The sequence below is a fragment of the Stegostoma tigrinum genome, chromosome 24 (assembly GCF_030684315.1).
Source record: "Stegostoma tigrinum isolate sSteTig4 chromosome 24, sSteTig4.hap1, whole genome shotgun sequence".
Taxonomy (NCBI): Eukaryota; Metazoa; Chordata; class Chondrichthyes; order Orectolobiformes; family Stegostomatidae; genus Stegostoma; species Stegostoma tigrinum.
Genome location: NC_081377.1, coordinates 40,915,862 through 40,934,246, shown reverse-complemented (window position 1 = coordinate 40,934,246; position 18,385 = coordinate 40,915,862). Strand labels below are relative to the sequence as shown.

The 18,385-nt window shown below is 40.5% G+C and overlaps 1 protein-coding gene across 2 annotated transcripts in view; it reads right to left on the bottom strand.

Moving 5' to 3' along the window:
• si:dkey-34d22.1 (discoidin, CUB and LCCL domain-containing protein 1) overlaps positions 1–18,385 on the bottom strand; it is a 127,404-nt gene that overhangs the window by 7,419 nt on the left and 101,600 nt on the right. The window contains exons 12-14 of one of the 2 annotated variants that reach the window (XM_048557727.2): positions 12,583–12,673; positions 11,259–11,296; positions 8,917–9,042 (exon numbers count right to left, since the gene is read on the bottom strand). In XM_048557727.2, the coding sequence (XP_048413684.1) occupies positions 8,917–9,042; positions 11,259–11,296; positions 12,583–12,673 (255 nt within the window). The remainder of the gene's footprint in view (positions 1–8,916; positions 9,043–11,258; positions 11,297–12,582; positions 12,674–18,385) is intronic. The other variant, XM_048557728.2, reaches the window with a different exon arrangement.

Sequence of the window (18,385 nt, the reverse complement as noted above, 5' to 3'; positions counted from 1 at the left end):
GGACATCCCAGCCCTTAGCACCTACCCCCTTTGAACCTGACCCTCCCCGACCTGACACCAAACCTGATTCAAACCTAACCAGCTTTATCCTAAATATTCATTCATTGACCTGACAACTTAGGCCTCCAGCCACCTGGCACCCTGGTCTATCACATACCTTACACACTTTTCTTTCCTCTGTCATTGTCAAAGTGACCTTCAAACAAGTTAATTCTTCAAGTACAGCAGCATGCATTGTAATGAAAGGGACATGTCTTGGCATAAAATGGGGCTCTTGAGCTGAGTGAATTTGTCCATGCAGAACATTCAAGATTGGCCAAACCCACAGCTTTAGCCATAAAGATCACCAACAGTTCGGTGGGCAATCTTAAGGAGGACTACCATCTGTTGATTCTGTTATCATCGATAGTGGAATTTCTAGATGATCATGTATAAACGATACTACTTGGATAAAATATAGCCATTGAGGATTTTTTAGAGCAGATATACATAATTTAGAATGTGCTGCATCTAAGACAGCGTTTTATTCATCTGCAAACCCATGTCAGGCCATGAAGTCTAATGGAGGTGGGTACACTGATGAATAGCAAAAATTATACTTGGAGAAAAGGAACACAATGTGATGTATTAGACCAGAGGGATTTGGAGTTTCAGGATCATATGCCTTAAAAGTAGCTCCTCAAGTGGGCAAAACTATATAAATGGTAGTGAGTTACTCGGTTTAGTGGAAAGATGTGTAGAATAAAAAACGTTGAGATGTAATGCTGAATCTCATAATCTTAAAAAGACCACAGGTGGAATAATATGCGCAATTTGAGTATTTACAACATAGGGACGATGTTGAGTGATTAGGGACAGCACCTTCCAGATTTAGCAGCCTGCATAAAAACTGGAGTTTGCACATTCTCCCCGTGTCTGCGTGGGTTTCCCCCACGTGCTCCGGTTTCCTCCTATAGTCCAAAGATGTGCAGGTTAGGTGGACTGGCCAAGCTAAATTGCCTGTAGTGTTCAGGAAGATGTAGATTAGGTGGGTTATAGGGGGTTGGGGCTGGGTGGGATGCTCTGAGGTTCGGTGTGGACTTGTTGGGCCGAAGGGCCTGTTTCCACACTGAGGGGATTCTACGATTCTATGAGGACTAGGCCATTCAGCCCTTCAAGCCTACTCAGCCATTCAATATGATCATGGTCCATCATTCAACTCAGTGCCCTGTTTCTGCTCTGCCCCCTTTACCCTTTGATCCCTTTAGCCCTAAAAACTATATCTAATTGATCTTGAAAACATTCAATATTTTGCCATCAACCACTTTCTGTAGCAGACAATTTCCACAGGCTCACCATTCTCTGGTGAAAAGATTTCTCTTCATCTGAGTCCAGGCCAGGGCTAGGCGTAAAGAGATTACTTTAAAATCTGGACATTTTCCCTTTCTGGAAGGCCATTTCTCTTTTTCTTTTGGCACTGTTTCTTTTATTCATTCTCTTTCTGTTTAAATTCTAGTTTTGCATTTTGTATTTTAAGATGGTGCCAGTATTCCTGTATTCCTGAACATGACTACATGTGGCAATAAATTCTAATTCTACTTCTAATTCTAAGTAGTCTGCCCTATTTCGTTAGAGAGTGACTCCTAATTCTGGACTACCTGATCATCAGGAACATCTTGGCTACATTTATCCTGTCTAGTACCTATTAGAATTGAGTGTATTTCTTTGAGAACCCTCCCTCAATCTTCTAAATTTTTTGTTATGAATAATGACAACAGAACTAAACTATTGAAAAACTGGGTGTGCTTTTTTTCAGAGAGGAGATTAAACGATGATTTGACAGAACTGTGATATGAGATTGAAATGACTTGTTTTCAGTGATTAATGAATCTAAAATTAAGAAATACAGATATAATTAATTAAGATATTCGAGCCAGAGAAGGAGAAACATAAAAGAGGGACACTTACATTTATATAGCACTTCTCACAATCTCAAGACATGCCAATGAATGATTTTTGAAGTTGTAATGTACGAAATGTAGTAGCCTGTTTGTCCAGAGTAATCTTCCTCAAAGGACAATGTTCAAACACACAGATAATTTATTTTAGTGATGTTGGATGAGGAATAAATGTTCACTCAGTCGGCTTCCCTGCTCTTAGGAAGAGCATCATGGGTTCCCTTATATCTACTTAACACAGCTGCTAAGACCATAAGACTTTAACAAATAGAAACAGATAGGAACAGGAGTAAGCTGTTTTCCAACATGCAAAGGATCATGGCTGATCAGATATTTCTCATTTCACTTTCCCACCATTTCCCCATAATCCTTGGTTCCCCTACTAATCAAGAATCTATTTATCTTAGCCTTTCTGTTTGGCATCTCTCCAAGAAACATTTAGCACAGCATCGAAAGCAAAAATTGCTGAAAAAGCTGTTAGATGCTTCCAGACCTACTGAGCAATTCCAGCAATTTCTGTTTTTATTTCTGATTTCCAGCATCTTCAGTTCTTTTAGTTTTTATTTAGTCCAGTATCCTGCACTACAGTACTCCCTCAGCACCGCAGATTCAGAAGCTTGTAGTTTAAAGTACCAATCCAACATGTTCTGCTAAGCAACTGCTAGTAGTGAGGCTGTGGAATTTTATGCTGAAGTTTGGGATTGAAGCATAAGCCCTGTCTACATTAGAATGATTGCTTATAAGCATGCACACGGAATTGGGACAATTGCTCATGTGAAGATGAAGCATTGACTTGACCTAGTTGGGCTGAATGGCCCGTTTTGGTGGTTTAATTTCAATGTATAAAAAGGCACAAGCCTGAAATCTGTCGGGGTCAATATTGCAATACTGGCTGAAAGCTATTTATAAAATGCTGGCCTTAGGTCAGATGAGAACGCAATGCACGCTTAAATGTATGTTTTGACTGGAGATTGTAAATTTCCAGTTTGAAGTGACAGTCTTTCTCTATTTTTAATGTCATTTTGACACTTTAAAATATTTTATGTGAAGTATAGCATATGCATTAAACTACTACAAAGCTACATTATAGTGATGTTTCTAGACTCACCAATGCAATAGTGCAGAAACAGGAAAACAAAATGTTACTTTCAAAGATCATTAGTCAAAATTGGTACTCTGCTAATGTCTGACATTTACTTGCCTCTTTTCCTGATTTATTTCACTTGGAAAATACATGTTCCTGCTTTGTTTACTTAGGCTGCCCACTCTTCCTGTATATCCACTCCCACATCAATGTAGACTTGATGGGCCGAATGGCCTTCCTCCACACTGTGGGGATTGTACAATTCTATTAATTCTGATCTCTCTGCTCCTACACCAATTTACACAAGGCAAGAGCAACAATCTGTGGATTACTCCCTGGGACACTAATCCTGAGAGTATTACCCTCTGGTGAAGGTTCAGTGAAGATTTACCGGGATGATGCCAGAACCTTAAGGGGGAAGGTATCAAGAAAGCACAAAGAGGCTGGATCTAATAGAGGTATTCTCAACTCTGAAACGCGTTGAATATGAAGATTTTTTTTTTCTCTTGTGAGAAGAGTCTTTTGACATAGGATGATCACCAAGAAATCCAATAAGCAACTCAGAACATTTTCTTTACCCAAAGAGTGGTACTTCTTTCCACAGATGATAATCGTGTAATTGCATTTAAGAGGAAGCTAGACAAGGGAATGAAGGAGAAGGTAAAAAAGGTTATGATTATAGAACTGAGGTGAGGGAAGATGCAGGGGAGACTTGAGTGAAGCATAAACACCAGCATGGCCTGATTGGGCTGAATGGCCTGTTTCTGTGCTATACATTCAATGTAGTTTTATGAGGCCTTTCAATCCCTCATGCATATACTGGCCCTGTAAGACCCACTTCCCCACGGCCTGCTAACTTTTCCCTTCTAAGCATCTATCCAATTCACTGTTTCAAATGTAGAGGATTCTTAAAGGGCCTGACAGGGTAAATGCTGAGAGGATGATTCCCTTCATGGGGGAAGTCTAGGACCAGTGGGCACCGTCTCAGAATAAATGGCCACCAATTTAAGACAGAGGTAAGGAGGAATTTCTTCACTCAGAGGCTTGTGAGTGTTCTAGAGCTGTGGGGGCAGAGTCCTTGTGTATATTTAAGGCTGAGATAGACGGATTCTTGTTCAATCAGGGAATCAAAGGTTATGGGGAAAAAGCAGGAAAGTCGGATCAGCCACATTAATCTTGAATGGTGGACAAGGCTAGAGGGGCCGAATGGCCTATTCCTGTTCCTATTTCTTACAGTCATATGCTCCTAAAAGCTGTTGTTAAATCTGCTTTCACCTAGAGGGTTTTCTTGATCGTAACTTGCTATGTTTAAAAAAAACAGTCCTTATCTCCGTCCGGCTGTTTGTTCGTCTGGGACAAGAGCAACTTTACCTTTTCTTTAAGCTGGGATTGTGAACTAATATGCTGAATTTGGTCAGAGGTCTTTGTGAGTTTTCTTGTATTTCTGGCTGTTTTGTAACATGTTATTGGTACGGGCTGTGAAAGTTAAATAAAACTAACTTAAATAAATATTCAAGGGATAGAGCCGATATAGAGAAGAACAATGAGACACAGTAAAGGGCTAAGATAAGAATAAAAGCTGATCTATTTAAGACAAAGATGAGGAGCAACTCTTTCTCTCAGAAGATCATCAATCTTTGTTGCTGTATATCTCAGAGAGTACAGTCTCAGTCATTGAACAAATTCAGGACTGATAGACACATTTTTGATCTACAAGGGAGTCAAGGGTTACTGGGAGGTGCAGTTATGAGAATGAAGTTAAGGCCACTTAAAACATTAGCCATGACCTCCTTTAAAAGAATACCGTGGGTCTTATAAACGTTCCTGAATAAAGTCAAATGAAACTAATGCATCAAAATATGTCAAAGGATAAATTTAAATGTGCACAAATTTATGTAATTGCCCATTTGAAATGACAGATGGCGCTCCTGCCCTTATGTTGAAGGAATTGCCCTTTAAAAAGAACTGAAACCCCTTATTTAGTTATTACAGATATAAGGTGAACAAAATTAAATTTTCCTAAGCTATGCTCTCTGTCAGTTGAATTCGGAAAGTCACTGCAAACTGGCCAAATTTATAAATAGTATCAAACCAAGAAAGGTAGTGAAACTGGTGGAGGCAGCTCAGAAATGACAGAGATAACAAAGTGTGTGGCTGGATGAACACAGCAGGCCAAGCAGCATCTCAGGAGCACAAAGGCTGACGTTTTGGCTGACAATGAGGTTAGGAGGTAGGGAATGGAGGTGCGGCTTGAGGTGGGAGGAGGGGATAGGTAAGAGGAAGAACAGGTTAGGGATAGGGGACGAACTGGGCTGGTGCACCTCCATTTCCTACCTACTAACTCATCCCTCCTCCTTGACCTGTCCGTCCTCCCTGGACTGACCTATCCCCTCCCTACCTCCCCACCCATACTCTCCTCTCCACATATCTTCTTTTCTCTCCATCTTTGGTCCGCCTCCCCCTCTCTCCCTATTTATTCCAGAAGCCTCTCCCCATCCCCCTCTCTGATGAAGGGTCTAGGCCTGAAACATCAGCTTTTGTGCTCCTGAGATGCTGCTGGGCCTGCTGTTTTCATCCAGCTCCACACTTTATGATCTTGGATTCTCCAGCATCTGCAGTTCCCATTATCTCAGAAATGACAGAGTTTGTTGGATAAAATATTGACCAAATACACATATTTCTCAGACATAATCCCCTTGCTAGATATTATATTTCTGGAAGAGTCCTTGATTAATGAAACATGCCCTTGTATAGATATTATTAATAACTAATATTCATCAACTAATAAATTATTCACATTCATTTGACTGGAAATTGATTGGTCTCCTAAAATGTCAATCTTTGTCAAGCCTAACATTTTCTTGGCTAATCAGAGTGCGTCATTCAATAGTCAGCTGATGTCCTCTTGGGGTTGGCTAGCGTATGTATATTCAAGGCTGAGGCAGACAGATTTTTAATCAGGAAGGGAGTCAAAGGTTACGGGGAAAAGGCAGGAAAGTGGAGTTTAGGCCACTTAAAAGATCAACAAGGACTTTCTTCAAAAGAATGCTATAGGCTCCTCTATGCCCTCCTGGAGGAGCATCACCTCTAACAATGCTGGGGAGAGCTGTTGAACTAAGAGACCGAGGGGTGGAGGTGGATTGCTCCCTGAAGGTGGAGTTGCAAGTAGACAGGGTGGTGAAGAAGGCGTTTGGTATACTTATCTTCATTATTCAGTGCATTGAGTATAGGAGTTGGGATGTCACATACAGGATGTAGGTGAGGCCACTTTTAGAATATTGCATTAAATTCTGGTCTCTTTTCTAAAGGAAGGGTGTTGTTAAACTTGAGAATATGCAGAAAAGATTTACAAGGATGTTGCCGGGACTGGAGGGTTTGAGCTATAGGGAGAGGCTGAACAGGCTGGTGACATTTTCCCTGGAGTGTTGGAGGCTGAGGGGCGACCTTATACAGGTTTATAAAATCATTAGGGACATGGGTAGGGTAAATAGCCAAGATCTTTCTCTTAGGGTGGGGGAGTCCAAAACTAGTGGGCACAGGTTTAAAGTGAGAGGGGAAAGATTTAGAAAGGACCTGAGGGATAGCTTTTTCATGCGGAGGGTGGTGCGTGTATGGAATGAGCTGCCTGAGGAAGTGGTGGAGGCTGGTACAATTACAACATTTAAAAGGCATTTGGATGGGTGAATGATTAGGAAAAGTTTAGAGGGATATGGGCCAAATGCTAGCAAATGGGATTAAAACAAATTGGGATGTCTGGTCAGCATGGACAATATGGATTGAAGGGTCTGTTTCTCTGCTGTATGACTCGATGACTATGACTATATGGCTATAATGCAGTGCTCTGTCAGCACTGCACTGGAGTGTAAACCTAGGATTTTGAGCTTAACTCTCTGCAGTGGAACCCATTGCTTCTGACTCCAAGTGAGGACATTGCACAGCTTAATGCTGTGCTTGTTTAGTTAGCTCAGTACAAGATCAGATTCTATCTTGGGCTTTCCAAGTACCTCAGCTGATAGTAGTAATAAAGGCCAAAACTAACTATTTGTGTTGAGTTAGCTTATCCCTTATAATTTGCAGGGGTCTTGTCGCATACTTGTCATGTCCTTAGTTGGGCCAGATAATCCGAGCTACTTTAAATCAAAAGATGTAAAGCAACAGCCACAATTTCAACCAGAAGGATATTTAGTTTTAGGGCTAAGATGTTGGGATCAAGGGCCTTTTTTGATGTGATATGATTGAAGTATTTTAAATGGCGAAAGGAGCAGGTATCATCCAGATGCATGTCATTAATATTGGAAAGGGGTGTGAGCACTGAGTATGAATACAAAAACTAAGGAACTAGATTAGATGAATTCCTTTTCACTCAGAATGATCAAACTCTTGAGTAAATTTGGAAAAGGAATAAGACCAATTTGACATGCTTCTTTTGCAGACTGCTTTAGAGCTGAGAGCAAAGCATGGAAACACTTTCTCACACAGCGCATAGCCAGGGTTTGGAATGCAATGTTCCGATGTTCGGAACAGGAGTCGTACTGGATTCGAAACATGAACCTGTTTCTTGCCACACACACTGTCGGATCTGCTGAGCTTCTCCAGCATTCTCAGAGTTTACTTCAGATTTCCGGCATCTGCAGTATTTTACTTTTATTATTATGGAATGCACTGCCTGGAAATGTTGTGGAGATGGGTTTAGTTGCAGCAAATAAAAGGGCAGTGGATGGTTATTTGTATAAAAGTGATGTGCAAGAGCATGGGAAGAAGACAGGGGACTGGCATTGGGTAATGATGTTAATTTGAAGGGCCACAGTAGGCACAATAGGCTGAATGGCCTCCTTCTGTACCATTACACTTCTGTGATCCTGAGTTTCTGAATGACAACACCATCTCAGGAGAATCGAGGGCTAAGTAGCTGCTATTATTCACATCGTCACTGCAGTCTCCTGTGGCTTGGAGTTTGGAGACAAACCAACCGACTTGTTTTTATCTGCCTCTTTTGTCTCTCAGACGAGACTGTGTGACATGGAAGATGAGGATCAATTAATTTAGCCCACCGGTTTGGGCATAGCTGCATAAGGAGGCTGGTAACCTAATTCCTTTTCGTTTCTTCTTTTCTCAGGCTTTTTTTTTTAAAGTTTGTAGCGCGGCCGCGGCTGGGACCCAGCATGAGCCAAGATGGTGACAGAGGACAGACGGCAATTGGCAGCTGGTGACAAAGTACGGCAGCAGTGGTGCTCAGCGACGATGTTGTTGTTGGAGCTGGAGACTTGTAGATGGTCTTGGCGTGCCTGGCCGGGTCTTAGCCCACTGTCGGGGAGAGCGAGCCCTCTTGGGGAAGGTCAGCTTGCAGCATCTACAGGCCCACGGCTCAAGAAAGGACTGTAATGCTTGACATTTTAACTTTATTTCTTTATTTTTCCACTTTTATACTAATAAGACTGGAGTGCTGAACTTGTTAACTTATTTTTTTATTTTTCTATTTCTGTTACTAAGACTTTGTACCTAAGGTACCTAAGATGGTGCTGTGTGTGGTGACTTTTCAGTGAACTCTGAATTTCAGTACTTCGGTACACGTGAGAACAAAACTCCAATCTAAATCTAATTGGCCTTTCAGTCCTACATGTGGCCACCAAGTTACCTTTAGTTGAAAAATGCAATTGTGGAATGAAGGTAAGCTCTGCGGGGTTTCCCCACTAGTTTACTCACTGTTTTTTTTTCCCGGAACTGACATTTTTGCACGAATAGGTGGGAATTTTGAAGATTACTGCTGCATGTTTAACTCTAATTCCGCATTAAACCCTATTTTTCAGGACAGGAGGGAAGGAAAGCAGGGAAATGGATACAATTGACTGAGAGAACGTGAGACATTTATTGACAGAAAGGAAATATATCCAGTACCTGACAAGTTGTTTCCTGTGATATACCCACCAGACTCATCCTCACTGATGTAAGTAATAATCTGTGATTCAGTGGGCAGGTGAAGATCCCTTTGACAGTTCTGCTTTTTGACTGATTTGTCGCACACTGAAGATAAAAAAGAACATGTAAATTCGACAATTTTCCTAGTTGGACACCTTTATGCAATCTAGACAAATGAACAACAACTCAAAAGCACTTAAGAAAGCGCGCTACGTGTGACAAGGCTCTGAGAGGCACTATTTGAAGTTCAATGTATTTATTAGGCTCCTGACAGTTTTCTGGACTTGAGACTGAGTTCAGCAAATTCGGATCATTACTACAGTTCCCATGTTTTAGGACAGAAGCTGTTGGGATTGATATGCTGTTATTATTCACACCTCTGCTAGACTCATCTTTTGTTTCTCTACCTGTCCCAACACAATCATCTTGTTTTCTGCCACTAATATTCCTTCAGCTAATTGATTTCTCCCATCTTCCAACCTATCTCAAATCTTCACTTTAATATCTCCTCCCTTCTTTCCTTGCCCTTGTAGGGGCTGAAAACATGTAACATATTTTACTTCTTCCATTTCTGACAAGAAGTCATCAATCTGAAATGTTAACTCTGTTTCTTTCGCTGCAGATGTTGCCTGACTTGCTGAGCATTTCCAGCATTTTCTTTTTGTTATTACTATGTTACATTACACAAAAGATCTGATTTCTGGATTTATTTCTGCACTCTACAGGCAAACTATGTGCCAATGTTTACCTTCAAAGCTGACTGTATGAAGATAAGGGGCTTGGTGGGGTCACAGGGAGGGTACGCTCCAGATATTTATAGAATCCAGAAAGTACTCAAAGCAATCCAATAAAACATTGAGACTTTCTCTAAGCCAGAAAAAGTTAGAGAAGGTTGGACTGTTTTCCTTGGAGTGAAGGCTAAAAGGAGATCTGAGACAGGTTATCAAAACGATGAGCGGGCTGAAGTGAGTATATAGAGAGAAACTGTTCCTGCTCATAAAAGGAACAAGTACAAGGGGGCACACACATAAAGTAAACTGCAGAAGAAGAAAGGGTGAAGTGAGGAGAAAATAAATTTCACACATTGAGTATCTTTCAGGAGGGCATTGGTTAAATGCTTGAAGGAGGAAATAAAAAGAAGGGATATGGGACTCACTGGATGGCTCCTCAAAGTATCTGTGCAGACTTAATGCCTTGAATGGTCTCCTTTCTTTCTCTTTATCCTTTCTTTGGATGTGGGTGCTGCTGGCAAGATCAGTTTTTGTTGCTCAGCCCTAATTTCTTTTTAATTCCTTGACTTGCTGGGCCATTTCAGGAGTGCGCTTATGAGTCCACCACACATTGCTAAGGGTTTGGAATCACATGTGGGCCAGGTTTGGGAGGGACAGCAGATTTCCTTCCCTAAAGGACATAAGTCAATCCTTCTGCAGTGTATGGTTCTGTGATTTGGCCTCTGAAAGGTCAGGGATGTTGTCCCCAAATCAAGTGCACACAGATAATGCATAGCTCTATCACTTACTGTTCCTGTATGCTTATTGACATTTGTGAGAAGATTGATTCTACCTGTAATGTGATGTTATCTATTCTCAAATAGTTAGCTCAAAGTCTTAATTTTTTTAGAATCTTCAAATTGCAGAACTTTAAAAAAAATAAGTTTGTAACAAGAAGTTCAACTTCCTTTTACCCTAATTTCAGAATATATCTTCGTCTGTTTCCTTAACATGAAAAGAAGATTAGAGATTCCCAGAATCATGCATAAATACTTAAGTTAGGCTGAAATTAAGAATATCTGGGCTTGAAAAGTCTTGAACATGACTGATTAAGTGTTTCAAAGAATTTGGGGTATTATGCAAGAGTCATCTTCTTATTCCAAAATGAGATTTGGACATTTAAACAAAGAACAAAGAAACCTACAGCACAGGAACAGGCCCTTCGGCCCTCCAAGCCTGCGCCGATCAAGATCCTCTGTCTAACCTGTCATCTATTTTCTAACGGTCTGTGTCCATTTGCTCCCTGCCCATCCATGTACCTGTCCAAATATATCTTAAAAGATGCTAACGTGTCTGCGTCTACCACCTCTGCTGGCAATAAATTCCAGGCACCCACCACCCTCTGTGTAAAGAACTTTCCACGCATATTGCAAAAGAATTGGCCACAAAGTCTTGTTGCTTCCTGTCTTTCTCTCGCATAGATGAGGTACTGAGAATTGTCAGTAGACACAGCGCACTGCAGGATTCAATAACAATGGCTATGCTTTGATGTTACAAATCAAATGTTCTGTGACAATCTAGCTCTTCCTGTAAATCAACAAAATAATTTACCTGTTAAGAAAGAGCAGTCCAATCTTGATCCTGTCTTCCTGCAGACAATAAAATTCAATTAGATGGATGTGTATAAACACAAACTCTCATATTTTACTTAAATTACAGTGTGTCAGAGATTTCACAGACAAAATGTAATCAGCTCCAATAAATTCCTCAAAATTTGGCAGTTTACATATTTTTAAAAAATAGCAATAGCCCTAGTCCACTTCAACAAATACTCCTTAAAAGTTTGGGTAGTTCTCAGTTTTTCTGATGCCTAACAGTGTTATGTAGTTACAGCAATTCATTACGAGGCACAAATTCTACTCCAATAAAAACACATCCATGTAATGCATCCTAATGACACATTATGCAAAGGCGTAGAAAAAGATTATTGCATATTGTTATTGAAAGCAACAATCATTGACTTCAATTCACCTGGACTCAGAACTAAGCTGCAGTTCATCATGAACGTTAGTAACTCACAGCTGACTTACAGTCATAGAGTCATACAGATATACAGCACAGAAACAGACCTCTCAGTCCAACTCCTCCATGCCAACCAGATATCACATAAATCTAGTCCCATTTGTCAGCATTTGGCCCATATACCTCTAACCCATTCCTATTCATATACCCATCTAGATTCTTTTTAAATGTTGTAATTGTACCAGCCTCCACCACTTCTTCTGGCAACTCATTCCATACACGCACCAGTCTCTAAGTGAGAAAGTTGCCCCTTAGGTCCCTTTATACCTAAGCCTTCTCACCTTAAACCTATGCCCTCTGGTTTTGGACTCTACCACCCCAGGGAAAAGACCTTCCCTATTTACCCTATCCATACCTTTCATGATTTAATGAGGCTCCAAAAGGTGACCTGTCAGCCTCTGATGCTTCTTAAATAAAATTTATGCAAAAGCCAACAGATATTTTGCAAGGCATATCCAGAACTGTAGATGCTGGAGTCAGAGACAACACAGTAGAAAAGGAAGAACATTGCAGGCTGGCCTGCAGCAGAGGAGCAGGAAAGTTAACGTGTTGGCTCAGAATCATTGTTCAGAAAAGGGCCTTTACAATGTTTCAGTATCATTACCTGATCTTGAGCCACTATAATTTATCAACTACAGTCTTAACCTCTTCTTTTTCACCAGCTTTGAAAAATTTAGGAAATTCTTGTCTTCATGAGGATTTAAAATTCTTCATTAATGCAACACATGCTCTCAATCAACTTGAAGTAATTTCACTTACTTCTAAAGGATTGGAAGCAAGTGGGAATATGTTTGAACATCCTGTACTAATTATTGAACACTGAATTCTAATAAAAAAAATCAGAAAGTCTCACCTTTTCACGCAGTATAGACATAGCAACAGGACAGCTGTAGAAATGATTACTACAGAACCAACTACAATAAGTATCAGCATCAAATTAAAACCTGCAAAAGAGTAATATAAATTAGAGAGTATATTTGTTTTATTTTTACCTAAACTAAATGGAGATCTTTTAAAGTATCTTTATGAATGCAGGTTTCCATCTGTGCTTTTCTAACCATGGAAAGAACAAAGTTTGAGCCCCTAACCAGGGTCAAGATTCATTTGTAATCATTGTTTCACAAACATCTCGTTGATAGATGAGTTTTTCTCAAAATGAGAATAGAAGTGTCACTATTACACTTCAACCTCCCAACCACAAACCCCACACTGGCTTCTCCACAATACGGTGGCTCAGTGGTTCACACTGCTGCCTAACAGCGGCAGGGACCCATATTTGATTCTATTCTTGGGTGACTGTGTGGAGTTTGCACATTCTCCCCGTGCCTGCGTGGGTTTCCATGGGGTGCCCCAGTTCCCTCCCACGGTCCAAAGATATGCAAGTTAGATGGATTGGCTGTGCTAAAATTGCCCTGTGGTGTCTAGGGATGTGAAGGCTAGGTGAATTAACTATGGGAAGTGCACGTGGGTCTGGATGGGTTGGTCTTCAGAATGGCAGTGTGGACTTGATGGACCAAATGACCTGCTTTTATACAGTAGGGGTTTTATGATTCTATAATATAACTGTGCCAGAAGGCGTTCCTAGGTGGGTGCAGATGACAGAGCTGGATATTTGTGAAGCTGGGGCTTAGAAAAGCAAATAATATGTGTAAAAATTGTGTCATTAAATATTGGGCGTAATCGTTCAGTCAGGCAAATTTAGCTTTCACATAACTAATTGAAACAAGATTGTAAGGTTTTATTGTTTCTAAAGTTTGCGTTAATGATGCATTTCAGATTAGTTCAATTAAAAAGGTGCTAAGGTCCTTTTGCACAGTCATGTGGTATCCTGAGAACTGAGCATGTTTTTCAGTTATGGAACAATACCAATTCTTTATCCACACAAGTGGTAGGAGACCTGATTAAACCTCCCTCTCTCCTCAAGCAAGAGGCACTGAGACTAATTGTATTGTCCGACAATCCACCAACAGCAATTATTACCCACCGCAGGGATTGACTCTGAGGTTAAACCTGTTTGTTAGGCTCTAACACAGTGACTGCCCAATGGGTAGAAAGGTTTTATTGATTGTTTTTTGTTTTATGATTCTCTTTTTCCATTTACACTGTCTGTAGCTGCCAATACGAACCACATACTTATCATTCACTTGAAAGGCAAGAGCTAGCCTTTGCAAATCCTGCCAAAAACAGTTTTTTCAAAAAGACAAAATATGTTTCCTACAGTGAGAATACCTGCAATCATTGCCACTGGCTCATTCCAAAAACACTCTAACTTGAAATTCAACAGGAACATTAAGTAGGAGGGCACAAAGGCAACTTTGAATTCTGAGGAAGGGTTACTAAACCTGAAACGTTAACTCTGATTTCTCATCACAGATGCTGCCAGACCTGCTGAGCTTTTCCAGCAATTTATGTTTTTGTCTCTGATTTACAGCATCCGCAGTTCTTTTGACTTTTACTTAAAGTGTTCACCCTGCCCACTAGATGGTGCAAACCCCTGCTCAGTCTTCTTCAACTGCTCAGAGTTCCAACATTACCCCCCCATCCCCCCGACCAAGAGAAAGCCCTTGACCAGTTTCAGGAAAAGCTCTCTCAAAAAATCCTCCTCCCATTTACTCAACTAATCCTAATGCATCCCAAAATCTTCGTTCATCAGACAATAGCCACATCCTTAAACGATGATGGTGTAGCTGTTCTTTCTTTATCCACTGACAAATAGTTAAAATGAACGACAGAACTCTCAGAACAGAAATGCTGCCTCACATCTCAGCTGACGTTTTGCCAAAGTATTTTAGAAGCTGTTATCGTTTGTAGTTTTAGATAACTTACTCAAATTACTTTCAGAACTTTTAAAATCCTCAATATTACATCCTTGAGCCTACATTTCACCGAAAGTATCAGCCTTAGCTGTCTAAGCCTTAGGTCTTAAATAAAAGATCCAGTTCAGATACAATTGCTGCTGCCTCTCTCTCCAGCCACAATATCTAACCATCACCAGATGTGGTCTCCACAATGAAACAATTAAAGTGTCACGATACCAAAGGCTATGACTGAAATATCAATGATTTTGCTTTATTGAGATAGCAATATTTCCTACAACTTTTATCGCTTCCCTGCAGCTACCAAACATGATTTTTTGGATCTTTAGTGAACCGTCCATGACTTCCCATTCTGACTCTGTAATCTTTAATGGGCATGGAATACACAAGACACAGTAAAATTCCACACTGAATATTTGCCATGTAAATACCTATCATAATCATGCAATTTACTAATGCAACTTACGACTTACTAACCTTATGCTACAACAGATTTTTGACATGTCAGTAAGTTTCAATGCTTTTGCTTTTCTATAAGCCATTAAGAAAGAAATGGCACAGCATTTAGAGCCTTGAAAGCTAAAGCTTAAATCTTTCAGCTAGCTTTCTTGTCGTGGGTGGGGGAGGTGGAGTGTTCATGTTTAAAATCCCTGCTACAAGTCTCCACAGCTGGAAGACTGTGTGCTATTCCACTCACCATGCTACAGGAAGGATGCAATTACATTAGAGGGCGTGCGGAGGAGATTCACGAGGGTCTGCACAGGCTGGGGTGATTCAACTATGAAGACAGACTAGAAAGGCTGGGATTATAACTCACTCAGAGATAGTAAGAACTGCTGACGCTGGAGTCTGAGATAACACAGCATGGAGCTGGAGGAACACAGCAGGCCAGGCAGCATCAGAGGAGCAGGAAAGTCGATGTTTTGGGTCGGGGCCCTTCCTTGGAAATAGGCTGGGGCTGCTTCTTTAGAGCAGAGAAAGCTGATGGAGACTTGATTGAAGTGTACTAAATTCTGAGGGATACAGACAGGGCAGGTAGGGAGAGTGATCAATAACCACGAGCATAGTTTTAAGGTGAGGAGTGGGAGGTGTAGAGGGAATTTGGGGAAAGCTATTTTTGTCACCCAATGGGTGATGGTTTCAGGAACTCACTGCACAAAACAACAGGAGAGGCACATATCAAGACAGAGGTGATGGCCTACTGGTATTATTGCTGAACTGTTAGTCCAGTGACCCAGATAATGTTCTGGGGATCTGAGTTCAAAACCTGCAAATGGCAGATAGTAAAATTTGAATTCAATAAATATCTGGAAGTAAGACTGTAATGATGACTATGAATCCATTGCTGATTGTTGGGAAAAACCTTTCTGTTCACTAATGTCCTTTTGGGAAAGAAATCTGCCATCCTTACCTTGTCTGGCCTACGTGTGACTCTAGACCCACAGGAATGCAGTTGGCTCTTAAGTGCCCTCTGGGCAATTAGTGTTGGCAAACAATGCTGCCTAGCCAGTGATACCCTCATCCCGTGAATGACATTTAAGAAGTATTTAGATGAATACTTGACACAGCATAGCATACAAGGCAATGGGCCAAATGCTGGAAAATGGGATTAGAATAGATGGATGTTTGATGACTGGTACAGGAATGATGGGCCAAATGCTCTATGGCTCTAAGAAACTGAGAAACCCACTGGTAATAAGCTTCTGCAAATTAATAGATTTGAATTTTTTTAAAAATTCATTCACAGGATGTGGGCATTACTGACAAGACAGCATTTATTTCCTATCCCCAATTGCCCAGAGGGCAGTTTAAAACTCAACCACATCACTGTGGGTCTGGAGTCACATACAGTCCATATCAGGTAAGGATGGCAGTTTCCTTCCCTAAAGGATATTAGTGAACCAGATGGGCTTTTCCTGACAACTGACAATGGATTTATAGTCATTGTTGGACTCTTAATTCCAGAATTTTTTAAATTGAATTCAAATTCACTCATTAGCTCTGGTGGGATTCAAACCTGAGATCCCAGAACATTCTGTGGGTCTCTCAATTAATGGTCCAGTGATAATACCACTAGGCCATCACCTTCCCATCACCAGTCAAGAGAGACACACTTAATTTAACCAAATGCAGAGATATTAAGTCAGATTCGTTCAATCATGCTTTAGGAATCCAAGTTTGGCAAGTTGGTGTTTAAATAATTAGAATTACCCAGCATGCTCAGGCAGAAATTGATACGTTATCCTCTGTAATTTCAGTAACCTCTGTAACAGCATTAATTCCCATGGTTCCTGGAGCTAATTGAGAATTGGACCAGCATTAAACCAATGGGGTAATTAACCAGGAAATTTTATAGTGCAGTTTGTCATATTGACCAGCTCTGCAGGTTACCTAGTCTGCCACTTCCACTGAAGGGGTGTTATCTCATCCCTCATGTTCCTGCCAGATAGATGCAGCCAACATCTTTACTAGTTGGTCATTAGATAGTTAGTGAGTGAATTACAAGATGAGAGGTGGAAACTATTTCGGGAAGGTCATAAGGAGGGTTAAAAAACAGCTTCTCCATAAAAAGGTGCATGGTTGGTTCTGATCCACCTTCTCTCTCATGTTGAACTGGTGAAGAGCATATTGCAGCATCCTGCTTATGTTAAAACTATGGTTTCAATCCCATTGGCTTTGACGGGGAGCATGACCAGCAGCTCACTCGAGCAGATTAAAATCATGAATCTTCAGTTTGTGCCATTGTCAGGGTGGCAAAGTAACCTGGGTAATGTGAAGTGCCCAGCTGCCAAGTTTGTGCATGCATGAGCAGGACCTTGAGTTTTGTTTTGTCCTGTTTATTTAAATGACAATAATGTTCATGAGACCTGGGAAGTGCCTAGATTTATGGGAAGAATTAATCATGATCTTAAATGCAAAATAACATTTTTCAGGGGCTACAGGCAGATTACTAAGCACCATGAACAACCTTTGGATGAGCATGAGACAATTATCAGAATTCCGAATAGGGATCACTGGACCCGAAACGTTAACTCTGATTTCTCTCCACAGACGCTGCCTGACCTGCTGAGCTTTTCCAGCAATTTCAGTTTTTGTTTCAGATTTCCAGCATCTGCAGTTCTTTGTTTTAGGGAGGTAATTGTATCTAATATTATAATTATATCTCAGTACGAATTGAATTCCCTTTTATAAAATAAATACTCATCTATATTAATCATTGCATCTCCAAAATGCACCCTGTTAAAGGCAAAGTTAAACTTAAAAGTGCCATTAAAACACTTGAAAATATTTAAAGACCGTCATCAAAACCAATAATATTTTCTCAACATGATAGGAAATAATATGTGTGCTCTAATAAAGGTCAGAATCCACCCCAGATCTGACGATGGGTGACACTTGAACATGTCTTATTTTTAGAGCTGCTGACATGGTAAAACATCTTTTTCCAGAATTTTATATTTTTTTTATTCATTCATAGAATGTGGCTGTCACTAGCTAGGCCAGCATTTACTGTCCATTTCTAAGTGCTAGAGACAATTAAGAGTCAACCACATTTTTGTGTGTCTGTAGTCGCATGTAGGCCAGTCTGCGGAAGGACAGCTGTTTCCTTTGCTAAAGGACGTTATTGAGCTAGATGAACTTTTCCAACAATCAGCAATGAATTCATGGTCATCATTAGTCTGTTAGCTCCAGATTTAAAAAAAAGTTAAATTCAAGTTTCATCATCTGCCAGGGTGGATTCAGACCTGGGACCTCAGACATTGTTGCATAATAGTCTAGTGACGAGGTCGTAGTCTCCTTCAGCTTTAGATTTCAAGCTTTTTTCAGTGTCTCTACAGT